Source organism: Ixodes scapularis, unplaced genomic scaffold (genome assembly GCF_016920785.2).
Source record: "Ixodes scapularis isolate PalLabHiFi unplaced genomic scaffold, ASM1692078v2 PGA_scaffold1__304_contigs__length_218370807, whole genome shotgun sequence".
NCBI classification, from domain to species: Eukaryota; Metazoa; Arthropoda; class Arachnida; order Ixodida; family Ixodidae; genus Ixodes; species Ixodes scapularis.
In genome coordinates, this window is record NW_024609846.1 from 105,832,645 (window position 1) to 105,857,775 (window position 25,131).

The window sequence follows — 25,131 nt, forward strand, 5'->3', positions numbered from 1 at the left end:
CAGAGCTCGGCGTTCTGGCGAAGTAAAGAAGGAAATGGTGGAACCGCTGAAGAGGTTGACAACATGTTGACCCGCAGCCCTCTTTCCAATAATGCCGAATTCGTATGCAACTTTGTATAGGGTGGGCAGGGGAGCATATGTTTAAGGGGAACACTGTTGAATTCTAAGCGTAAAATAATACTTTTTTAACTCGATAGCGTTAAGTAGCTCGTGTCGGAAAAATGCCGGCGTCGGGCGTTGTGACGGGAAAGTCCTGACTGGTCGATAGGGTCATGACGTAACAGACGCATGACCTCGCGTGGGAATTAAAAAAACAAAAACACAACGCTCACGTGAAGCATGACATCACGCGTGGAATGAAAGTGATTAAAAAACATGACTTGTAATGCGAATTACAAGGTCGTCGCTTGTCTCAAATAAGTTTGCTTTATAAAGTAATTAATTTACCTTAAATAAATATTTGAAGAATTTTAGGCGGGATACGACCCTTCAGTTACGAGCAGACACGTGACTAGGCCACGCCAGGCACTCGTGCACGACTTGGGAGCGAGCGGGAGTTCATATGTTTATATTTTCGCTATCGCGCTCCTCTTTTAAGACGGGGCTTAAGTGTCCTCCTCTAATTGTCTACAAGTTTCTTTTCTTTTATTTAATAGCCCCCCCCCCCCTCTTCCCCCTCCCAGATGAATGCGCCGACGAAGACTTTGTAGCGAGGCCGTAGGTATATCCCTCGGTAACACCAAATCGCTTAACCTAAAACGCAAGCAGTGAGTTCAATCGCGTGGCCATATCATGGGCTAAGGCTGGCCAATACCCGCTCCTCCCTCGGCTCCCCTTCGAGGCACATCAATTCAACTGACCTGTTCAAAGTTACCACAGGCATATTCGTAGAAGTTTGTGCAAGGGTTGACCGTTCTGTTCATGGAGTTCCACATTTTGGAGTACATGCTCGAGCGACGATGGTCAAGATAAAAGGTTCCAGTCCTGGCTTTTCCTTTCGGCGACAGGCCTAGCAGGCAGACGCAGACAACTATGATCACGCAGGAGGCCACGATGACCGTCCAAGCGGTCGGGGAACAGCTCGAGTTCACGGCACGCCGGAGGGGCTCGGAAGTGGGCTGGACACCGGAGACGAAAGAGCGACTGGCAACCTATAGGGAACATCGCTTGGGTTAGAGCAAGACCACTTATAGAAGACGAGGCCTACCCTCATCGGAGTCGTTAGTGGACTCCCGACCAGCTCCAAGCTGATAACAAGGACGAGAAGAGTCGTTCTTCAACGTGTTCTCCGCTTGGGGCGACGTGTCATCCGCTTGCGGCGACGCCAAACGTGACCATCTTGGCATCGCCGCTTGCTAGCGCAAATTGCAATACCACCTAACAACAAGGGAGCTGCGCCGCCACCCTCCCTCCCCCCTCTTTTCTTACACACACACACACACACACACACACACACACACACACACACACACACACACACACACACACACACACACACACACACACACACACACACACACACACACACACACACACACACACACACACACACACACACACACACACACACACACACACACACACACACACACACACACACACACACACACACACACACACACACACACACACACACACACACACACACACACACACACACACACACACACACACACACACACACACACACACACACACACACACACACACACACACACACACACACACACACACACACACACACACACACACACACACACACACACACACACACACACACACACACACACACACACACACACACACACACACACACACACACACACACACACACACACACACACACACACACACACACACACACACACACACACGCACACGCACACGCACACGCACACGCACACGCACACGCACACGCACACGCACACGCACACGCACACGCACACGCACACGCACACGCACACGCACACGCACACGCACACGCACACGCACACGCACACGCACACGCACACACACACACACACACACACACACACACACACACACACACACACACAAGGGGGGATCGGTGGCCCAGTGGTCTAGCGCACACCAGCTCGGAGCACGTGGAGCGAAAGCTCGCGCTGCAGAACCCAGGGATTCTGGGTTCGAGCCCCACCCCTGCCCGTTTCGATCTGGATGAGCATCGTACCGGCGTGCGGTCGTGTATCCCTACTGCGTGATGCACGTTAAAGACCCCAGGCTAGCGGTTGTGCCGCACTGGCTATATTTCTCATCTACAGCTGGGAGACTCGTCGCCCCTGTGAGGCAGACCAAGTTCTAGGCTGTATAAACACACACACAACCCAATTTTTTTTTAGACACACACACTCGCACACACACGTAGTTCCCACCCCATGCTCGTTACTGTGGATTACCACTAGGAGTCAGCACTACATAGAATGCGTGAAAACGTTCACAAGGTATTTCAGTATAGTCCCAATCATCCTTAAATAAACGCGTTAAAAAGAAAAAAAAAAAACGACTAACGACGACAAATATTGGAATTGGCTATTACTGCTTCATAAAAATGACACATTAAGAGTAACTGAAACAACGGGTTACCTTTAAACTGAAGTGAAGCGTTCCATTTGCGTTGCACTAACTAGTATATATAAACGAGTACCCTACTTAGTAACATTTTGAGTAAGGAACGAGTAACCGTATTTAGTTACTTTATTTTAGTAACCTGTCTACTTAGTACCCATTTACGATGTATGTTTACGAAAGGGAGTGGCCTGTAATTCAAGGTTCTCGAACGCCACATTAAAAAAAAAAAGCGATGATTGAATGGTTCTGCGTATACGGTCCAGGGGTCTTAAATTCATTCGAATGTGGGGCCCTAGTAACCCATCCCCGAAAGGTCGAGGGACAAAGAGGGAGGGGGGGATATTTTAGTATTCTAGGCAAAAAAAGCAAAAAAAAAAAAAAAAAAAAACCGTAATGTTTTTCCACGTTGCAAGGCAGCCAACTCTCCTAGCGACACCCAGGAGATTTTCCAGAGCTCTCTGCCTATTGTAAGCTCGCTGTTTTCCAGTGATATATTTAGCCTCGAAGTTGGTTGGCATATATATATCCGTCTACTATAAGCCTACACATGGTGTAATAACCAAATTTGGAATGGCAACGTGCCGGCAGTTTTAACCGAACAAAAGCAATGATACTGCCATTGCCCTGTCACACCATTCACAAGGCTCACTAGTCTCGGAAGCAAAATTTTTTCTTATACGGCAGTTTTGCTTGCCTTAAAATTCTTATAGCAACATATGAGAAAAGCCTCGAATTTTAAAGGCATTTTATGACAGCCAGAATCCCAAGCTGATAGCTTCATTTCTGGCAGCTGCTCCAGCAAAGCGAAAGTTCATGCAGCAGCAGCTAAAGTGCCTCTTCGAGCCAAGCTCGCGCTAGAAGCCTTGTGATGATATTGCCGCTTCCGTTGATTTACGTGAAAAAGGCCCGAGGGGCAAATATTTAGATGAAGAAATCGTCAGTCCAACAGAAATAGGAATATTGCCAAATATGTGAACACGTTATATGAAAAAGTTCCTTTTCGAGCGGAAAAGAAACGACGATATGAAACTATTATTTATGGCGTATGCCAGTGTTGCGGAATAGGCGCCCCCATTTCATTCCAATTCCATTCCGGGGAATTAGAGTTTTCGATAATTCAATTCCTTTCAACGAATAGGGACACTGGGCCCATTCCCACTCTTGGAATGGCTGAATCGTTCCATTCCACTCCTCTAATTCCTAAACGTAAAAAAAGGCACTTGACAACTACATTGTGTTGCAGGGTTGGACAGAAATACTCAAAAATGTATTTGCAAATACGGGGACGCATGAAAATAGTAGCTAAAATGCTGATACGCAAATAAATCTGTAGAACTGCATCGCGATATGTATCGGAAATACACTAGAGGCAAAAAGTCTTTGGAAATACAAATACAGGAATTCATTTGAGGGAGTACAGAAATACAAATACTGCTAATGCAATACATTTTTCAAATTTCTTTGAGACACCAACTGAGATGAGGCTTTAAGTATGAAGTGGAAGTTATTATCCCAAAATTACTATCCCGCAGGCTTGGCACTTTGCCTTGAAGGTAGTGGTCCCGGACGGAGAGGAGTCTTCAATGGGTTCAAAAAAACGTTACATCAAGGATTGACCGCGGTTCCTTCCCTGGCATCCTGTCTGTCTGACGTGTGATGATAAAAGACTTCTACCTCTAAATACATTCCATCATAACATCACCACTCCCCTGTCCAATAAGGGCGCCACTGTCAACACTGATCACATGACGTCACGGAGGAATCAACTAGTATTCTTGTATCTGTAGGTGTTGTCTTGAACATGAAACTTTCCCCACGCTGCTGTATAAAAGGACAATACGTTCTTTCGTTGTAGCTGACCTCGTTGAAGGTCATGCAGGCAGTTGCATTTGGAATTTTCGAGAATAGTCGACCACCTGAAGCATCCTGGAGCACATGTCCTATCTTCGGTTACGGTTGAAAAATCGATCCGGTGGCATCCCTGTTGTGACGGTCCTTTCTGCCGACTCTCCGCCTCCAACGCATGAATGGCAGTCCTCAAGTTTCGCCTAGCATCATCCAAACAAAACCTCGTGGATTGCGACCTGAGATGGCCGGCACAGGAGCGAGCTTTCCGAGAAACAACGTGCTTCAGACGAGTTGCAGGTGTACGAAGTCTGGGTCGGCACAGCGAGGCCAAGTCTAGCCTCCTTCCTTGTTATCCAATCACCAGGGCAGCGGGTCACGTTCACATCGACTGATGACGTACCCTTGAGTAGTGCAATATTACAGGCGCAGAGGCATTCGGATATGTGTTGAATTTCACTGCATCAGTCATCGTACTATTTCAAGTCAACCACCGCCAGACTCGTGTTGCAACGGACTGCGACTCAGCTATTCGGCCACAGGCCAAGCAACACTTCCTTTGACTTCCTGTCTCCCAATGCTCTAACTAACTAGCAGCGGGCAATGGATGCCAGTAAAGAATGACTCATGAAATCCCTACCTAGGTACTTGCGGTAGAAGATGCTCCGACTCAACTCCTGGCACGCTTTTCTGTTTCGAGTCCCGACTACGCAACATTTCTCAGAAGAGAAAAATTATTTAGAAAATTGGAAGGAACCTTGCTCAGCATAGTAACAATGCGCCAACATCTCCTTGACCCTAATGCCTTAAAAAAAAAAAGGCGTTCGTACTTGTATTTTGTTTTTTCGGGAAAAAGGGGGGGGGGGGGGGGGTATATCTCAAGAAATGTAACGAACTACATTTCACCCTGATTGTATCACAACAAAAAGAAACCTTCCACATGTATTTCATACAGGAATAGAGATACTGGTAAAAAAATGTATTGCGATACAGAAATACAGATACGAAATGTATTGCTGAAATACGATGCTGCCCAACCCTGTTGTGTTGTCGGCATAAGCAGCTGAAAGCTGACATTATCAAACACATAGACAATTCCATAAAAATGCTAAATGCCGCTAAAAAGCACTGATTTTACTAAGCTCACGGTACTGGATTGCCTGCTGTGACTCGTAGCGTCTGCAGCGGTCCATCGCAAGGTAAAACAAAGTATGCAGAGACTAAAGTCAAAAGAAACGAGCGGGAATCCGCTAGCTTGCTTGCAACCCTAACCCACCTGAATGTGAAACATATAACACAGGAAACAAGCATCGCAACGAAGACCAAGTAAAAGGCGCAACGTAAAAATGCAGTAGAAAAAACAAGCGTCGGAGCAAAGCGCACGAGGAGACGAGAGAAGTGAATCTCGCTTTGTTTTAATGCCGACGCAAACCCAGATCTCGCACTTCAAAGGAGTGCGCGCGAATGAACGAGTCAGGCAGCAGTGTTGGCCACTTGCTAAACAACGGTCCTCGAACTACGAGAAAACAATAACTGATCATCTTTCGGTGGCACGCGAGTCAACGATTTATCAATGCTCTGCCGTGCCGTCGCAAAAAAAAAAAAAAAAAAGCAAGACAAGAAGGACGATGAGGAGCCGTGCATGGCAGTTTCTTTCTTTGCCGGACCCTTCATTTCTTTTGCTTGGTTCTTGGGTTCTTGTTCCGCTCTCGTGCAACACCAGTGAAGCCCGCCACCCGCCACCTTCTCCCCTCCCCTCCCCCTCTGTTCTTTGCTTTGACGCTTGTTTTTTGTATTCATTTTATTTCTGAATAACTTACTCGCTGACTGGCTCGCTATAGCTGAACGTTTCGCCCCCCCCCCCCCCCTTTCCCAAATAAATTTTATTTATTTATTGATTCTTTAGGAGGGACACTCCCCTTACCCTCCACAGCGGCACAAGGGCGCTGTGGAGGGTAAGGGGTTGAGGGAGGGGGGGGGGGGGGGGAGTGTCTGGTTTTTACGAAATTGGCATCAGTTCCGTCGTCTTTGGTCATCGGTGTCTTCTGCAGCACCTAAGTCATGCAGGGTATCCTGGAGCAGCCGAAAGGGAAGAGTTATACCCCTGCCAGACGGGCACCTAAAAGGACCTTTACGCCAAAGGCCTTCAGGATTTTCAAATGACCTTTACGTTCTGTCGTGCCAGACGGCACAAGTAAATGTCATTTAGAGGATGTTTACAGCGATTGAACTCCCGCAGCTCGTTCAAACGCATAAAGCACGTTCACGCCTGAAAGATAATATTTCCGCGATATAAATATTTTTTTAAAGTTTTTCTAAAGCAAACAAAATATTAGAAAAAACAAAATGACGAGTTTAGTCGAGTGATTACAACAATGTCTGCTTTATGCCCATGCACAGTGGTTTTTTGGCAATTAGCGGCAACCCTGAGCGTCGCCCGCTCGCTCGGAGGGGCGTTGCCAGGTTCCCTTGCTCGGTCCTGTTGCTCAGTGCGCGCACTCCTTCCCGTTCTTTACGCTTTTGCCCTGTTCAGTTCGGCGTCGTGCTCGCGCTCGAGTTTCAACGCAGTTGCCCCAGTTTGTTCCTTCGATGGATCTTCCTCCCGATCTTGATCCGGCTACGATGGACCCTGCGTCTCGTGTCGCGTTCCTGGTGTGCCTGCGCAACCACCATGAAAGTGGTTTAGCATCGCTGAATAGTTCTTTGTCGTCGATCACGGAGGCTTTGACGTCGATCAGCTCCGACGTTCAGTCTGCCCGACGAGAAGCTGATTTCCTCGAGGAAAGGCTTCTTGCAAACAGCCTGGTCATCGCTGCAGCGACAGCAGGAGAAACGACCATGCCGCGGAGCGTCCAAGCGTACTTTCGGGGTGAACGATGGTTTGAGGAGACGCTACCGAACCTGCCGGAGAGCCACTTCAAGCAGGCTTTCCGGGTGATGCCGGCGACCTTTCGGTACATCGTGGACGTTTGTCGGCCCCACATGGAGCGCCAGGTCACCCCTATGCGCCCCACTATATCGGTCGAGAAACGAGTTGGAGCTGCGCTCTACAAGCTGTGTTCCAGCGCGGAAGACAGGACCGTCGCCCACTTGTTCGGCCTGGGGCGGTCAACGGTCAACGATAATTACAAAGAGTTCTGCCACATCGTCGTTTCCGAGCTGGAGCGCGACTGGCTCAAGATGATGACCGCCGCCGAACTCCCCGACCACGTCCGCGAGTTCCAGGCTGCCCTGGAATTTCCGCAGGGCATAGCCGCGCTGGACGGCTGCCACTTCCCCGTGTCGCCACCTAAGGTCAACGCCAGCGACTACTACAACTACAAGGGCTGGTAAGTACACTAATTAAAACAAAACAAAAATAGCTGCGTTTAATGGATTTCAGTAGAGTAGATTGTTGGGCTAGTTCGTTTTGGAACTTGGAATACATTTTAGCGCTCAAAGCACAAGGACACAAAGACGAGAATCGCACTGTGGCGTCCGATTCTCGTCTTTGTGTCATGTTTTCAGCGCTAAAATGTATTCCGCGTTTAATGAGGTGGAAATGACGAAACATTACCGAAACACGAGATGCTAGCAGGTGATTGTTAGCTTGTCATTTTCAATAATGTGCCGTGCTAGCTCTGATAATGTGTAAAAATTTTCTTTTTGAATCTACAGCTTTAGGAAAACCCGAAGCCTCACGTATTATGTGTGAAAAACTGACGCATGCATTGTATTTCTTTCTCCAGGTACAGCATCATTCTCCTGGCCCTTGTAGACCACCGGTACCGGTTCCGGTACGTCAACGTGGGGACGCCAGGGCGGTGCCACGACGCGCATGTCTTTCGGAGGTCGGCACTGGCCAAAATTCTGGAAGGGCCAACGTTTACAACACCAATGGTTACCATCAACGGGACTGCCGTGCCGCCACTGGTTCTCTGCGACCAAGCCTTTCCTCTGACGTGCAACATGCTGAAGCCATACGCACGCAAGAATGTCGCGGGACAGTCTCCGCAGGAGAAGTTCAACCGGCAACTGTCGTCTGCACGTAGGGTCGTGGAGAACGCCTTCGGCAGGATCAAGGCACGGTTCCGCTTCATCATGAAGCGGCTGGAGTGCGACGTGGACAACGCCCGCTTCGTTATACGGGCTTGCTGCACGTTGAATAACATCTGCGAGCACTTCAACGACGGCGTGGAGTCCCAGTGGCTCACCGAAGTTGGCACGGAGGCCCGCCTCTACGAGCAGCCAGTCTGCAACACGGATGCCGTGGCAGGCAATGGTTCGAGCGTCCGGGACTCCATTGCTGCCTACCTTCACCAGCACTAGAGTGAAGAGCGAAGCAAAGGCCCTTTCGAGTTCCACCGGAACGAAGGCCCTTTTGAGGACCAGCAGAGCAAAGACCCCTTCACCACCACAGAAGAAAAGGCCCTTTTGAGCCCCAGCAAAGGCCCTTCTCAGGGCCAAAAAAATTTGGCTTTAGAGCTGACTTCTTTCGATGCCTCCTCCCGTTGTCTCAAATGAAGTTAAACCGCAGTATTTATTTGAACATTTCAACCATTTTTCAGTTTTTATCTTTTTTTTTATGTTTGAATGAAGACGGTAGAGGTGTGCACGTTTCAACTTTGATGCCCCATCTGGCAGGGTAGCATGAGACACGGTTTGGGCACAAGTTCCAGGCCGAAGGCTTCTCAGAAGAGAGTTGAAACTTTCTTTTGAGTCACTAACATAGTACTTGTGTCCACTCTGCATTCCTGTCTGGCCTATCAGTACTAGATGTGGAACTTGCTAGGTACTATTGGTGAGGAGATCAAGGCCTGCGTGTTTGCTCCTCTAAACATAATCAATAGTAGATCCCCTTAGCACCCTTTAGGTAGCCCGGATGAGCACCATCGTCTGCTCCATTGCCTGCTTCAGTGGTCATGCTCAGAACGAGCTCACATTAACAAGCTGCTAAGACCGGCAACCAATGGTGTCGCGAGAAATTACATTAGTAGGCTGCTAATACAGGCAATCTTGTAGTTGTATTCACATTGCCAATAACTGTGGAAGCTCTCTATCGCACTCTGCAGTCGCGCACACACAGCTGTGGCCGCCAGCGAACGAGACGTAGTTGCGACGTGACCCATACTCTCGTCAAGCTTCGGGCTGTTTGCCGCTTGGGGCGGGTCAGGGATCTACTAACCAAAGGTCATGCGAAGGCCTTGTCTTCTAAGTGGTATTGCTCCAACCCATTTGTTGTCCCCACACCTCGGTGTTTACCCGACACGTCTGTGGACATGCCCACAGGCCTTGTGGTCATGTTCGCCTCATCTTCTGCAATAGAGCGCAGGGTAGTGTAACATACAAATACTAACACGAAACAGTCACGTTTATCGTTGGTGCCGGATCTCTCCCGAAAGCAGTTGTCGGAGAATGCGAGCTTGACCCACTTCGGCTTTTGTGCCGAGCTGGGCATGTGCACCTTGCATGCTGCATTCTTCATGCAGGCCGGAGTAGAAACAAAAGAGCCCCTCGTTCCCCGCAAGCAACCGAACACAAACTCCAGCCAAACGCTGACGCAGCGTTCGGTTTCGTCAGCCAAGCGCTGGCTCATTGTTATTTCTCGTCCCCATCTGTGTAGTTCTAAAGTTAGTCACTTGGGGTGTTAGGGTCTGATCTCCTCCCCAATATTAACTGGAGATGCTGGAGTTTCGGAAAGATTCACGCTTCTCGCTCCAAGTCAAATTTGGGGGCTTTACATGCCAAACCAACGATGGGCATCTGGCACGCCCCAGCGGAGGATTAAGGATTAATTTGGACCACCTGGGGATCTTTTGACTATACTGAAAGCTTGGTTACACGGCGCCTCCTCTGCAATAAGCCTCCGTCAGATTGCGGGCACCTCGGCCGGGATTCGAACCCGCCACATGGGATCCGTAGGCCACCACCCTCGCCTCGGAGCCACCGAGGTGGCTACCCTTCTCGCCCTGTCAGTCACTATAACAGCGAGACACAGGAGTGTCACTTTCCATAACATTTTTCTTTTGTGTGTGGGTGGGGGGGTGGGGGGGGTAGTATGAATATTAATGCGTAGTAGAACACTTGGAATTGTGCATGTTAACAATAAAGACATGTCAAATACCATAGCTAGATGAATAATCGCTCCAAAGTACAACACAAATGTGCTCCATCCGCTTACTTTGGTGCTTTATTTAGAAAAGCGATCATCGCCGCAGTCAGGTCTTCTTGCGCCTTCGCAGCACGTTCTTGTTGCTTCAAAGCACGTTCTTGCGCTTGCAACACAAGTTCTTTCTGAACGAGCTCCCGCTCCCGGAGCTCGAATTCCTTTGCTCGAGCGGCTTCAAAGCTCAAACGGAGGAGCTTCTGCTCCTCAATTGCTGCCCTAATGAGGGCAGTATTAGGGTGCTGAGCCCTTTTTTTTGAAGCGCCCTCGCTGGCACGGACACGCCGTTGCTGGCAGAGGTGCTTGCAGCGCAGCTGGTGCTCGCGGTGCTCGCCCTCCTTGAGCTTGCGGCCAAGCTTTCTCCTCTGTGCCCGCTCAAATCTGGAGCCTCGAAGCAGACTCCAGCGGCTCCGACATCATGTGAGTCGTCTCCCACGTCCATAGGTGGCTCCTCGAACATCTCGCCATCCTCTGCACCTCCATCCTGCAAGCCTGCAAGCAACTGAGAAAATTTCCATACAATCAGATATTCATATTAAACCGCAATTCAGGTATTATAATCCATCTCACAACAACTTGGCAAACTTTGGAAGCTACACCCTCGTGATTCCACAAGTGCATCGGTGTGAGGCATGTTGCATCATTGAACAGATGTACCATCACTTTCGGACGCACGGGCATGAGGAATCTGCTGTCATCTTTGGCTTCTTCAACTCCTTCCTTAACTATATTCAATGAACTGACACCCATCCACCAACTGCTCGCTGAAGAACTACCTGGCCACCACCTTTGGTCAGAAGTCTACCAATTACACCACTGGTTTTGCCTATATTCTGTTTCACGATAACTTGGCAAACTGTGGAGGCTACCGCTCCTGCGACCCAAAAACAGCGTTGGAGCGAGGCATGTGACTCTATGTCACGGGAGCGTTTGTGTCACTGCTCCAAAATCAAGACCTGGACGAACTGGCTGTCATCTGCTGATCAAAAGTCGTCTGCTGTGAAACCAACCAACTTCAGATGAACATTCACCGGCGCAACATTGCCATCCGCTAGAGTAGTGAGCTCTTTGGAAACAGTTTATGAGACAACCATACGTTCAATTTACTAGCGAATCTGTGGTGGGTGCTAATGCCACGGCACAGTGCGATGTTTGAGCGGAAGTGGTGGATTACACGGCTGCAATCGTTCACATATCATTCAAAAGCCATATTGTTCCTGGGAAAGGGTTGATCCGTATTAAGTATCATTGAAAAAAAAGTAACATGTCTTCATCTTCCGTGTCATGTAGTGTGGCGGACAGAAGGGTCTCACTGCAACACTACTAACAGTAAAAGAAGCCTAGAACAACTTTTTGTCACGGACAATGCTGTTGTTGTGGTGGTAACGAGGCTTAGCTCCGTGGCCTCGATTATGGAGTGCTGTCACGTGCCTTGCTCAGACACTCTTATTGGGTCGCGGAAGCTGCAGCCTCCACAGTTCGCCAAGTTATCGTGAAACGAAGCATAGAGCTGCTCTATACAGCAGCCTTAGCTCCCCAAAGTAACAACACGAGGACTAACTTACCCGACAAGTGAGAGACCTGCAGTCGCCTGCTCCACTTTCGGTATCGTCACCATTGCATTGCCGATGGCCCGTCTAGGAACCTCCAACGAGGGCACATAAAGGACAGTAGCCATTCTTCGGAAGCGCTAGTGTAGCCTTTGAGGTATTTCCTCTTCTATTTGATGAAGGACGAGTCCCAGTTCATGCAGAATCGCTGGATCTCTGACAGGTAGGTCGGAAGCAGACGACTTGTTTTTCGTATAAGAGCTTGCCGATCTGTTTGTAAACACGAGTTGGTGTATGTAGGAACCGTTGAATATCTAATAATACAGAAACCTTGTTATGAAAGATTGATATCACCAGCCGACCTGCACTACTGCAGGCGTTGCACGGTCCAGGCAGCTCTCTACGACCAGGCTGCTGTTGTTGAGCGGCAGCGACCCCATGAACCTGTGGATGGCATAGTAGTAGGCCCAGGTCTGCTTCCCGGATCCCGTGGTGGTGCCTTCCCGTGCATGTTTCCTAAAAATTAAGGCAGCTGTAAGTGTCACATTCATGTAGTTCCGTAAATGTACATGCAACACTCACAACACCTAATAAACAGAAATCGCTTTGCAAACCACCTTCAGATTGAAGATTGGCGCACACATGATGCTACCTGTTTTACGTGGCTTGCATGTGACGTCATGGCATTGTGCAGGTGGCCAGTTCTACTTATTATTGCTCAAAAAAACAACCTCAGTGGGGTGGAACATATGCTGCAGAAGGGACACATATACCAGCTGCCACAACAGCAAGTGGTATGATGTCAGTGATAACCATGTATATAGTGCCAGCACATAAAAATCAGCATGTTTTACTTTCAAATCGTATCGCAATGTCAGGTTAGACCTTCTGTGGCATTGCCTGTTATTGCTTACAACATACAAATACCTATAAAATAGTTGAAGTCGAAGGGATTGATGGCTGTTTGAAGGAAACTCAAAAATCTGTTTCTGAACGTGTCGGACTAAGACTCTACAAAGGGGGTCGAAGCATGCGCTTTAAGGGCATACGGATCCCACTGCTTCTGGGTGGAGTTTTGACGGCAACCTCTGGGCTGTGTGAAGCGCCTCAACGAGGAGGGGTAAAACCAAAACAAGCCACAACAAGAGTTGTCATCACTAAACCCGACTCTGAAAAATGCGGTACTCGGTGTCTTCACTGCTGTCGACGCTGAGAGCACTGCTGATATCTGTCGAGTCCGACTGTTGCGCCAATCAGACACCTTTGGGTCGCCGTGGGAAGGAATTTAATGTTTTTAATTTCTGACTGTTTACTCAAGTTTCTTCAGTGAATTTTTTTGTACCCTTGATGCACGTTCACCGCCACCTTTATGCAAAATTGTAGCTTGATACGTTTAGAAACCGATTTATGCCGTCCCTTCAAAAAGTCATCGATCCCTTTGACTCGCCCTGTAGATTTAAACGGATTTTGCTCCTAGGTGAGTTTAGCTCTTCAGTACCGATGTCTTATGTGGTTTGAGCCTCGGAGATCATGAAACATGGCAAGTCAGCTGTGAAGCTTTGAACATTGCTGCAGGCGAAGACGGCTACTCAAAACGCGTACGAGCTAGCTACGCAAAGGAGCGGTGGCCGAACACGGCACGCGAGACAAACACTGCAGGTAGGCGAGCCCTGTCTTTGCGCGCCGCGCAAATTGAACGGTCGTCCCTATCGGCACTGTTTGGCGTGTGTGTGTTCGTAGGATTAGCAGGTTACACCAAACGCGTGAAGTTTTCCTTACCGATAAGTGCTGCACAGGTTCTCGATCTTGTTGTGGACTTGGTCCCTCGTCGTTCGAAAGCCCAGGGCCCCCAACGCTTCCGCGATCTCGGCGTAAACGGCACCGTTCCTCTTGGCGCGACGGAGGTCCTCCAGCCGATCCTCCCAAAGCCGAATCAGCGCCCAGGTCGCGTCGACGCTCCAATGGACGCGCGGCGACCCCTTCCTACTCGTCGACGCTCCTCCGTCGTTCGACATATCGCACGACGCGAGAGATATAGAAATATATATACAAAACAAAGATTAAATATATACAGTACAGTTAGTAATACACTATTAAAGGATGATAAAATATAAAGTAGAGAAATAAAAGCTAGATAACTATGGTTGTAAGAAAAATCGAAAGGGGGAAAACCGAAGTGCCGAAGCGAACGATGCGAGCAGGCGAGCAGCGGGACGACTACGCCTACTAGATAGCTGGGGCCATGGGTACAAAAAACTATTAGTAGAGCGAGGTCTGTACAGATTATACGTCAAACACGCTCTTTTTTAATAATAAAATTACAAAAATATTTATTTTAGAAATCAGTACGATCTTTATTTTCAATCCGCGTCTCTAGTGTAGACCGCTGCTGACGAGAGTAGGCCTTTAGCAGCCGTAAAGGAGTTGTGGGAACTCAGGTTCCCGAAAAGGACCTTTACGCTAAATGTCATTTGAGTTGCCGTGTGGCACTGCCTAAATGACATTTACACTAAAGGTCCTTTGGCGTAAAGGTCCTTTTAGGTGCCCGTCTGGCAGGGGTATTAGTTAGCCTACACCATCCTGGTCAGAGCGCTAATGCTACCAAAAGTGGCGAGAAAGTGTCTACTGGCTGGTTGATCGAAGAGGTGCTGAAACGAGGGTTGCATGGTCGGAATGAGGGATGTGTACGATCTTGTCCCGGCCGGTCGTGAATGCGGAGCAATCCTATATAAGATGAAGGAGGTCTGCTTTTGCTGTCTTCTGGCGGTGATGGCAGCTCAGGGGAATATTGAGGTCGATAGGGAGTCATTTTTGAATAATATTTGGTGTGTATGCAGCTTTAGTCATGATTTTGTTAAGAAATACTTCTTGTGGGCGCGTGTATTTGTCGGTGGGAGAGAAAAGGGTTTCGGGTGTCGCCCTCTGGAGGCGATTCTTACTATGTTTGCGGATACGCGTACGTAGATTGTAAGAAAACTTCGAGGCGTCATCAAGGTCAAATAGGGATTTGCGAAGGGGATGTGTGAGGAGGGTGGGGTTGTGGTTACGGTTCCTCCCACGTGCCTGTGTGGCGGCTGCATGTGCTGCAGCGTTTCCTTTTGGGACCCCGGTATCGGCTGGCGTCCAGAGGATCTGAACATCCGCGCCCAAGTCTTGAAGCATCTGAAGGCGTTTACGGATTTCAACAGCGGTAACATCTTCAGTCGTTGGTGTTGACAGTTCTTCTAGAGCTGCGACGGAGTCCGTGTAAATTCGGTATGTACGCGTCAGCGTTTGTTCTCTTCGAAGATCAGGGAGGGTGGAAATCGAGGAGGTCCCTCATAGTTCAGCCTGCAGGGTGGTGCCTTGCGGTAGAAAACAAGCATTAGTGCCTTTGAGCTCTGGTCAAAAGGTGCAATGCCACGCTAGCCCGACTAGGTCCGCCAAAAAACTGGCGTCAGTGTAAATGTGAATGTGTCCATTATTTTCAGCGTTGTGGTGCTGGTAGACTATGTGGTTACGGAGGTCGAAGTTTTGTATAGGTATCGCTTTGAAGGGTTTTAGGTTGATGACGGGGCTACCCCACGGCGAAGCTTCATCAGGGCCGCTCCAGACCACGTGACGCTGAAGGCCCCATGCTAGGGTGCTTCGCCCTTGTAAGGTGTTTTATAATCTAGAGGTAAATTGGCTACATGCTTCAGTCATAATGACATCTATCGGAGGTATTGGCACCGTGGCCAAGAGCCTGTCGTTGCGCACGTGTTTGGGCAGACCGGCGATGGTGCGCAGCGTGGCCCTGTGCAGGCGTTCTATGTCTCGTAGCAGGGTTGTCTCCACCATATTTATTGGAGACCCGTCTAATGGTGTGTAGCAGTGGGAACCAGTGATTGCGCAGGTGTTTAGTCCACGCTTTAGGGCTATTGCAGCTGGCGATCTGAAACCCTAGGATGCGAAGGTGGCCATAGACTGGATGTCCTGCGAGCCAACGTGGAGGGTAATTTGGTGAGCGGGGTTCGTCACGTGCTTGCCATCTACACTGAGCAGTTCTGTTTTTCCCGGGGACAGCTGTAGACCCAGCTCCTTGAGAGTTTGCGAGTCGTTGAGGACTGCCACCTGTAGTTCGATCTGCATTGTTTGACTGTACGGGTAATCCGCTGCTTTAGTCCAAATTGTAACATCGTCTGCATATGTCAGGGGTGGCCAAACCGCGGCTCGCGAGCCGCATGCGGCTCTTTGCTGGTCCAAGTACGGCTCGCGGATCCCTGGTAAGGGGACCCCCCCCCCCCCCCCCCCCCCTCTTTCGCCCCTTACCGCGTTTCCCCAGAAAAAAAAAAGAAAAAAGAAAGGATCTCAGAATAAAGCACACTGCAGCTTGCAGTTTGACAGCCTTGTACTCCCATACGTACAGTCGTACAGCCTTGTGCCCCCATACGTACCGTCAGACTCTGAACAGAAGTTAAATTTGCCCCCCCCCCCCCCCCCCCCGCGGCTCTTAGAAGTTCCGTGGTTTTGTTTGCGGCTCTTAGGCCAGGCCAGCCTGGCCGCTCCTGGCATATGTAGTAAAACGGGCTGCAGTGTCACGTTCCAGCCGCTGGGTCACCCGTGTCATTGCTAGATTGAACAGCAAAGGTCCAACGATGAACCCCTGGGGGACCTCCCTATCCAAGAAATATGTTTTCGGAGTCCATCCCGAGGCCTTTCCATTGAGTTGAATAGGTCGCTGTTGGAGGAACGAGCGAATCCAGTCTTGGGCACGTTGGCTTGGGTAGCGCTGCGCTAATTCCTGGAGTATGGCCTCCTGTGAAACGTTATCAAAAGCCTTACGCATATCTAAGGCTAAGATATACTCAGGAAGCGCTTTCCTACTTTGGTGGTTAATGACACGGCGTAAGAGCCACAGACAATTGCCCGTCCCCATGTTAGGCCGGAAACCTGCTTGAGCCGGGTGCAAGCTGGGTTGTACATATTCGAGATAGTGTTGAATGCGGGTATGGATGATTCGCTCCATAAGTTTGCAAACGGTAGAAGTCAAGGATATGGGGCGCAAATTACTCGGTGTGGACGGGTCCTTTCCGGGTTTAGGGATTGGATAAATCAAAGCTAGTTTGAGACTGTCTGGGACTTGCGCAAATGCCCAGGATTCGTTGAGAATTTCAAGGAGCTGACGTAAAGCCGTTTCGCTCAGGTTGAGGAGTTCTTGCCAAGTTATACGATCATGCCCCGGTGCTGAGCGAGCCTTCCCTTGTCGGAGAGCCGCCATGAGCTCGCCGAGAGAAAAAGTCCCTTCAAGAGGTTCATGTGGCGTTGAGATGGAGATTTCGGGGAGCGGTAGAGGGGGGTTGGCTCGCGCGTGCGGAAAAAAAGTACGAATAACCTGGTCTTCCACTGGCAATGGGATCTTTTCGGAGAAAGAGTTCATCGAGAAGAGAGGCGCCTTTCTTCCGCCCTAGCATAGAGCGTAAGATGCCCCAGAGAGGCCGTAGGCCCGGTTCATGGCTGAGTTTAGAGCAGGCGTCCTGCCAACGTGATGTTTCGAGCTGGCATTGATATTGGATGAGGACCTTATAATGGTCATTTAGGCGCATGAGGTATTTCTGTCGCTTTTTCCGTGTCTGTACTTGATAGTAAGAAACAGTGCCCTTTTCCATAGGTTGGCGAAATGTGCATCTATGGGCCCAACCGTGTCGTCGCAAGTAATCTCTTCAGAGGCCGTGATTCTGGTCTACTCTAAGACGGAGGCGAAGGTCGAAAAATCGTTAAAATCCGTACACTCTAAGAAAAAAGCGTGCCAACTAGCACCTTTTAGGGTTCTTTCGCTTGTCCAATGGGCGGCACCCTTAAAGGTGCAGAAAAGAACCCACAAAAAGGGTTCTTTCTAATGAACCCTATTTCGGGGTTCTTTTCGGATCGTTTATTGGTTCTTCTTAATGAACCCTATTTTTGGTTCTTTTCAGAACGCTTCTGGGTTCTATTTAACGAACCCTATTTAGGGGTTCTTCTAGGATCTTTTTTTGGTTCTTCCTAATCAACCCTATTTCGGGTTCTTTCCCGAACCCTTTTTGGTGCTCTTGATGAACCCCATTTCGGGTTCTTTCTAGAACCGTTTCTGGTGCTCTTAATGAACCCTATTTCAGGTTCTTTCCAGAACCGTTTCTGGTGCTCTAAATAAACCCTATTTCAGGGTTCTTTTCGTATCCTTTATTGGTTCTTCTTATTGAACCCCATTTGGGTTCTTTCCAGAACCCTTTTTCGTGCTCTTAATGAACCTTATTTCGAGGTTCTTTACGGTTCCTTCTTTGGTTTTTCTTTATGAACCCTATTTCATGTTTTATTTGGAACCCTCCTTGGTTCTTTTAATAAATCCCGAGTTCTTTAGATTATGTTGGCGTTATTTTAGTAAACCATATTTTGTACTTCTAACCCTTTTATGACAAATGAGTTTTTTTTACATTCCTAGTTAGTTTTTAGTAAATCGTATTTCGTATTTCTTGCTTTACAAGGTGCATTTTTTTCTACCAACCAAAGTGTCTTTAGATTGTTCATTAATCGCTAGCACTGGGCCTTTTCGACAGGTTGACAAACATCAGTCTGGCCAGAGTCAACACACTTCATTCCTGTACGTAATTAACTAGGTGACAGACAGAACAGTAAACATCATGTCCAATCATATACTTTATTGGAGTAGCAAAAATTGATTCTACTGTTCGCAGTAAAAAAGCTAACAAAATTCGAAACAGTTTCAAGACGAGACGGGTATCACTGCCAGCAATGTGCACACAGCTTCTACTGTCGTTCTGATGTCGCTCACTGTCAGGACACCGTCCAAAAAGTTGTCAAATTCATTTTCCTGGAGATGGATGAGTGGCATCAGTGTCCGGACTTCCTACAACAAGAAAGCAAGAATATGAACACATGTATTTTCCTCTGTATTATTATGCTGCGAGTTGCTCATTCGCCGCGCTTTCAGATCAATTATAATTGTATAGGTTTCACTAAGCATTTTATTTCTCGTTTAGCCTTACGCTCTAAAACATACCCGCAGATATGATTTCCTTCAAAACATTTAGTGGGTCAATCAGTGCGATCTAGAGAGCGCGACCAGCGGATGACGAAGCGTCCCCTTCGAAGCCCCCTTCGCTACAACAATGTGTAAAAGCGAAAAATGGTACGCAGCATCAAGCGTTCCCTTTCCATCCAAGAAGTAGTAAAGGAAGAAGATCGGAAGTCAATGAATTACAATATATGTGCAGTACACACGTAAAACAATGCCCAACGTGCCACCGAATTTTCTCTGCTTTTAAAAATGCTCGTGCGTCCACTCGAGGGGCCGATCAATGCAATCTACGAAGAAAACTCGGCCGATGGAGAAGCTGAAAATGTGTTTGACTTAAAAATGAAGTCTGTAGCGTGACACTGAGCATGAAGTCAGTACGTGAACCGCCATGCTCAGTGACATCTCTCGCTTCATTCATATGTCTAAACATGCTTTGGCCTTTTTATTCGCCGAGCTCTCTTCGTGGATTGGTGTGATTGGCTTCTCGAGTGTTCTGCGGGAAGTAGATGCACAGAAATTTTAAGCATGTTTCTAGAAACGTTGGTTCTACCCATATTTAATCCTTCTTGCCCTACAGTCAGTAACAGGTTAAGAAAAAATCTACGAGCTGGAGAGGAGGAAGCGGACAGAAGCTTGTAGGGGAGAGGAGAAACCTTCTCTCCATTTCAAGCGTCCATCGGCTTTCTTCTTTTAGATTTTTCTTAACCTGTCATTGACTTTAGTCGCTTATATTTCCTCTATATTATTTTTAGAAAATAAAGCAAGGATATGTTTTATATTACTAGCTCGTATATTGAAGATATAACCCTGACAAGTTTGCATTACCATCTGTGACAATGCACTATACTCGGGGGTGACTTGGGCAACTTTTTTGGCAATGTGTAGTCGAAGTTAAAAACGCCCGCGCATCTTAAGCAATCAAGGCTATGCACACGCACTCTTCACTTCAGAAACGCCACAGAAGTTGTTTCTGAGTATAAGTTAACCCTGTCTTAAACGAATGGCCCCGATAAGCGGTCATCAGTTCGTAATGATGTAGTAAGTTAACCCAGCATATTTATGGTGGACGAAGGTAAACCTCTGCGTCGTCGCAGTCTGAAACTTGTGCTAGATTACAAAAACACCAACTAAAGTATACCTTCAAGCAGCTCTTCGAGGTTCAGAGTGACGTTCTTTTCCTTTGAGGAGCACCTGTGTAGAAGCTGTAAATGCCTCAATCTTGGCTCCCATGTCCTCCGGATGTCTTTGCCGAACGGCAGTTTAACGTCTTGTAGTAACTGAAAAATAAACAACGAATGGACAGTGTTGCTGGTTTACAAAAGTACATTTATGCGCTATGAATTTGTACACAATGATTGTTTACACACACACACACACACACACACACATATATATATATATATATATATATATATATATATATATATATATATATATATATATATATATATATATATATATTAACTAAATGACCACTTACTGTCACTATAGTGGAGTAGGGCTTGGCGTCAATTAAAATAATTTAGATTTACGTTTTCTTTTATATTGACTAGTTAATTTATAGGTCGCGCTGATCTCGAGGAAAGATATTGTGTCCAGAAAAGGCCTAGAACAACCGATTTTTTCTTTGACAAGTTTTTACTACGTCTTATAAGGCTTAGTACATAACAACTTGTCATTGTGCCTCATACAGAAGTAAGGCATGGCTAACATTTAAAATAAAATATATGTACATATTTGTACAATAACAAGTTCAAATATCAACTTGCCGTTTTGCTCATACACAAGAAAAGCATGGAAAACATTTAAAATAAAATATTTGTACGTTATTATTTAAACTTCAGAACCACTCTAGATAATAATCATATAAAACACTTAAGTAGCCATGAGAGACAATTGTGTTATAAACACAAAAAAAGAATTAAATGAATATTCTTTTTACTTTTTTGTTTATAAGACTTTTCGTAACTCTAAATCCAACCAATATGCCTGTTAAACTCACTTGATTCAGAGTAAAACAATAGTTAATTAATCGGAATGTTAACTAATTGATTGCCTAGCCTTATTACGAGGTAAAATTATTTAATTTAGCACGTATCAAAAGCCCTTCTCTCATTCACAGGCGATAAAACGGGTAGTAAGAAACTTTTGAAGTCCTGATGATCTGTAAAAATCTCGAAACTTTAAGACTAAATATAAAGAAGATAATATTGAGTTACCATTCCGGGAATCGTCATTGCCGGAAATTCCTCAAGGACTGTGAGGGCTCCAGCATCGCTGAGGATCCATTCTTGGCAAGACTGAAACGTCCGCATCATGCGGTCTTGTATCAAGTCGACGTTCAGGGGCGCTTTAGTTATCTCTTCGTTCATGAGCAAAACATGACGGCGAGCACTCACGGCGTCTTCACATTTGTGAGTATCAACGAATCCCTAAAACAAAAACAATTTGTTACGTTGATGCGCCGTTTACGCATGTAAGCTATTTACATAATAGTTGCAGCACTGAATATAGGACCAAATATAACAGTTATTTTTATCAAACATACATCCACATTTGTGCAAACAGAAAATGCACAAAAAGTTCGCGCCTGTCGATTTCCGCACAACACTCCGAGAGCCAATCGTTGCAACCTGCGAAGTACTCTCAGCGAATGACGACGCGGAACATACGTTTAGACCAAGAAATGCAATCTGCGCTGTTACATTAAGCAAAGCAAGCGGGACGTTTTGCATTCCCTGATGTCGCAGACAGCATCTTTGGGTCTAACCAAATGTTCGGCATCCTCATTAGTTGAGCGGTGCCGTAAATTGCAGTGATTGGCTCTCAGAGTGCCATGTCCCTGGCCGGTCAAAAAACAAAAACGTTTACAGCACCTATTCGCTCACGTTTATTGGGGCCATAAATACGGATACATTAGCTAATTAAAGCCCGGTAACATACGTTGTTACATTTACGAAGAGATATCATTGCTCATTTCATTCGCGCTGTAGATTCGAAGTTCTGTTCTTGAGATCTTTCTGGCGGAAAGCTTGAACTCAGCATTTTGTCATATTATATATAGTCAGTATTGTAGTAATGAAATCAGTGTTCGCTTCAAAAACGTTTTTTTCTTGTGTAGTTCAGCATACAAGACTGTAAAATAATGTTTTTTTTTTTTTGCAACGTGCTTGTTTGGACAACTCCAAGTTAAAATAGCATAAAAACAAATTTCAAACGACAAGTAGCTTAATTAATAAGAAGCCGCCCCCTGTCCTACTTATTCTGCCTATGCATCAAACAATTTCCGGCCATTTTGAGCACTACTGTACTTATAGCAATTTTCAAGATAAATTATAAATATTGCCTGATTAGAAGAAGTTTTACCTTGAAATGATGAACAGGCCGATTGCAGTTCGTTTTCAAAAAGCCACCAGCAGACGTCTCCAATCGTCCATGTGCTCACGTCCGCTGACATGTTGCAAGTGATGGCTAAGAGGAAAGGGAGGAAGGTACTTCCTTCTAGAGCTTCAAACCCAAAGGGAGAGGAGGTCAAACATTGTTCCGATCCGCCACTCGTACGAGCGAGTGTGGCACTCCCTCGAGCAACGAAACTAGATCCTACCGAAGAAAGGGTAAAAGCATAGGCGAGCTGGTGAAGAACTTCCATCGTAAACCGGAGACACGGAAAAATAAAAAAAACGGACAAAACAACAACAACTAGATCCTGTTGGCTCCAGTGACCTTCAGCGACCCATTCCTGTTCACCGCTAAGCTGACAGCGCGGTGGAAGCTACGTGCTTGCCGGACCAATTAGTCGCTGATATTGTAGTGAGTGCGCAGGCGAGCTGGTGGAAATTAACCATTCTGATGTTAGCCTGAGACTGAGGCAGGAAAAGAGGAAGTTTCAAAGTAGAAGAAAAAGGAACAGTCGAGGATACGTCTCTATATCTTCAAGCGGCACAGGGACTACATCATTTGGAACAGCATCAGGAGGACAGTTTTCAACCGTATGTGGTATGTCAAACGAAGGCATGTTCTGGTAGAGACGTATCCTCGACTGTTCCTTTTTCTTCTACTTTGAAACTTCCTCTTTTCCTGCCTCAGTCTCAGGCTAACATCAGAATGGTCAATTAGTCGCCTGGTGTTTATCACCTGACACCTTTCTCTGCGGTTGTGATCACATGATGCAAGGCAGAAGGCTCACTGGTCAAACGAGCATGACGTTCCCAACGAACTGTCAGCCTAGTGGTGAGCAGATTAGCCCCCGAAACGTCGCTTTTGAACACATTACGGCTTATCTTCTGGGGTGCCGTTGAGCTGCCTGAACCATGGTTCGCTGGCGAAGATAATATGCAGATGTCATCGCTTTTCCGTCCTTGTCTGCCAGGAAACACGGCGATCACGTCACCAAGCATGTCCGTCAGCCGCCGGTAAAATTGTTGGCAGTTCACTCTCTTGCCAAAAATAAACACAAAATAAACAAGAGCGAAATTCTCGATTCGGCGTGACACCTTCCGGCAACGGAAACAATCAACACACTGTGTTGAGCAACGCGTGTCGGCCTATTTGGTGGCTGAGCGACTTTTGTGCCGGCAGTACGACAACGCACCTAGATTCGATGATTCAGTGTCCGGTCAGTGACGTGTTTTTTATAGGAATTTATCAAAATAGAGGGCTTGGAAACAAGATTGAATGATAATCGAGCCTATTTTGTAACTCGAAGGAGAAGTGATAATAAATCAATCAGAGAGAGCGAATTGATGTCGCTGACAAAGAATTTTTCTTCCAATCGGAGCCACCTCCGAACCGTCGATTGCCATTTCTGAACAAATATTCGCTCAGTTAAGCGCCACGTCACGGAAATGCTGGGCGTGCAGGCGGCGCTTATCCCTTTTACACTAGAAATGGGAATCGAAAACATAGAACCAGCCCAAAAACCGGAAAAATGGCCCCGGACAAAATTTTTGGAATAGAAAACTCGGACAAAATGGTTCAAATAAATGTTTTTCGTATTTTTTCTCGCTCCTTATTTTTATTAGCTTTAATTGGTACAATCCCAACATATAAAAAGATAAATATTCGTATAATGCAATACATTTTTTTGTGAAATAAACATTTCATTACACAAAGAAACTAGTTGTAAATGTGTGCTACGTTTGGCTTCACTCAAAACGTCTTCTTGTAGCTCTTTTCAACAGAGCTAGAAGAGGGAACTCCTTTAAAGTAAAACATCAAGTTCACAAAATGTAACTGTACGGCATCAATTTAAAGCTTCGAGCGGGAGATCGGAAAGAGTTGTATCAAACAGTAAAATAGATTGTTGGGCTAGTTGGTTGATCGGCATAATGAAAAAGAATGCAAAATAAACGGTACAAAGTCGAAGAAAAACACGCACGAGACAGGTGCCTGCCCTGTGTGTGTGTTTCTCCAACATTGTCGCGTCTATATGGAGCTTCTTTTTTTTTTATAGTCTCTACAAAAGTTGCATTATAAGAGCATTGAATGTACTTAACAGAACTTCAGAGAAGCACCTTATTAAAGGATGAGTGTCTAAAAATCACTTGGGACCATTCTCTCCGGGATTGCACTTAGGACCATTTTGTCCGGGGCCGTTTCGTCCAGAACCATTTCGTCCGAGGCCATTTGTTCTGCATCCTATCATGCCATATTGCTCGCGAAAACTACGAGAACAGCAACGACCATGTTTCTGTGTTGTTGTTTTTTCCTCATGCCACCCCATTCTCCTAACTCTTGGTGGGCGACCTCAAAGTAGCGAGCGGGGTTCAACGGCGGACGGAGCACTCATTTCTTACACTGCACATAAATTTGAGCGCACAGCATATCGAAGTTTAGTTTTGCTTCACTCAAAACGCACTTATAGAATATGCCTATGGGATTATTTCGGGGTATCCTTCTAGACATAACTGCTCCTTGAAATCGAAAAACCACCATTTACAGACTGATTTATTTTTGAAGATAAAGATGAC

General features: G+C 46.8%; 1 protein-coding gene and 1 pseudogene across 1 annotated transcript; one reads left to right on the top strand and one right to left on the bottom strand.

Annotated features, from left to right (window-relative positions):
- The first annotated feature begins 6,914 nt into the window (after nucleotides 1–6,914).
- On the top strand, nucleotides 6,915–8,742 carry LOC115315540. Its single transcript, XM_040209148.3, has 2 exons — nucleotides 6,915–7,763; nucleotides 8,163–8,742. The coding sequence occupies exons 1-2, from the start codon at nucleotides 7,024–7,026 to the stop codon at nucleotides 8,740–8,742; spliced, it is 1,320 nt and encodes a 439-aa protein (XP_040065082.1). The 5' UTR covers nucleotides 6,915–7,023.
- A 1,848-nt stretch (nucleotides 8,743–10,590) lies between these two features.
- On the bottom strand, nucleotides 10,591–15,326 carry LOC120838973 (annotated as a pseudogene).
- Between the last annotated feature and the right edge of the window lie 9,805 nt (nucleotides 15,327–25,131).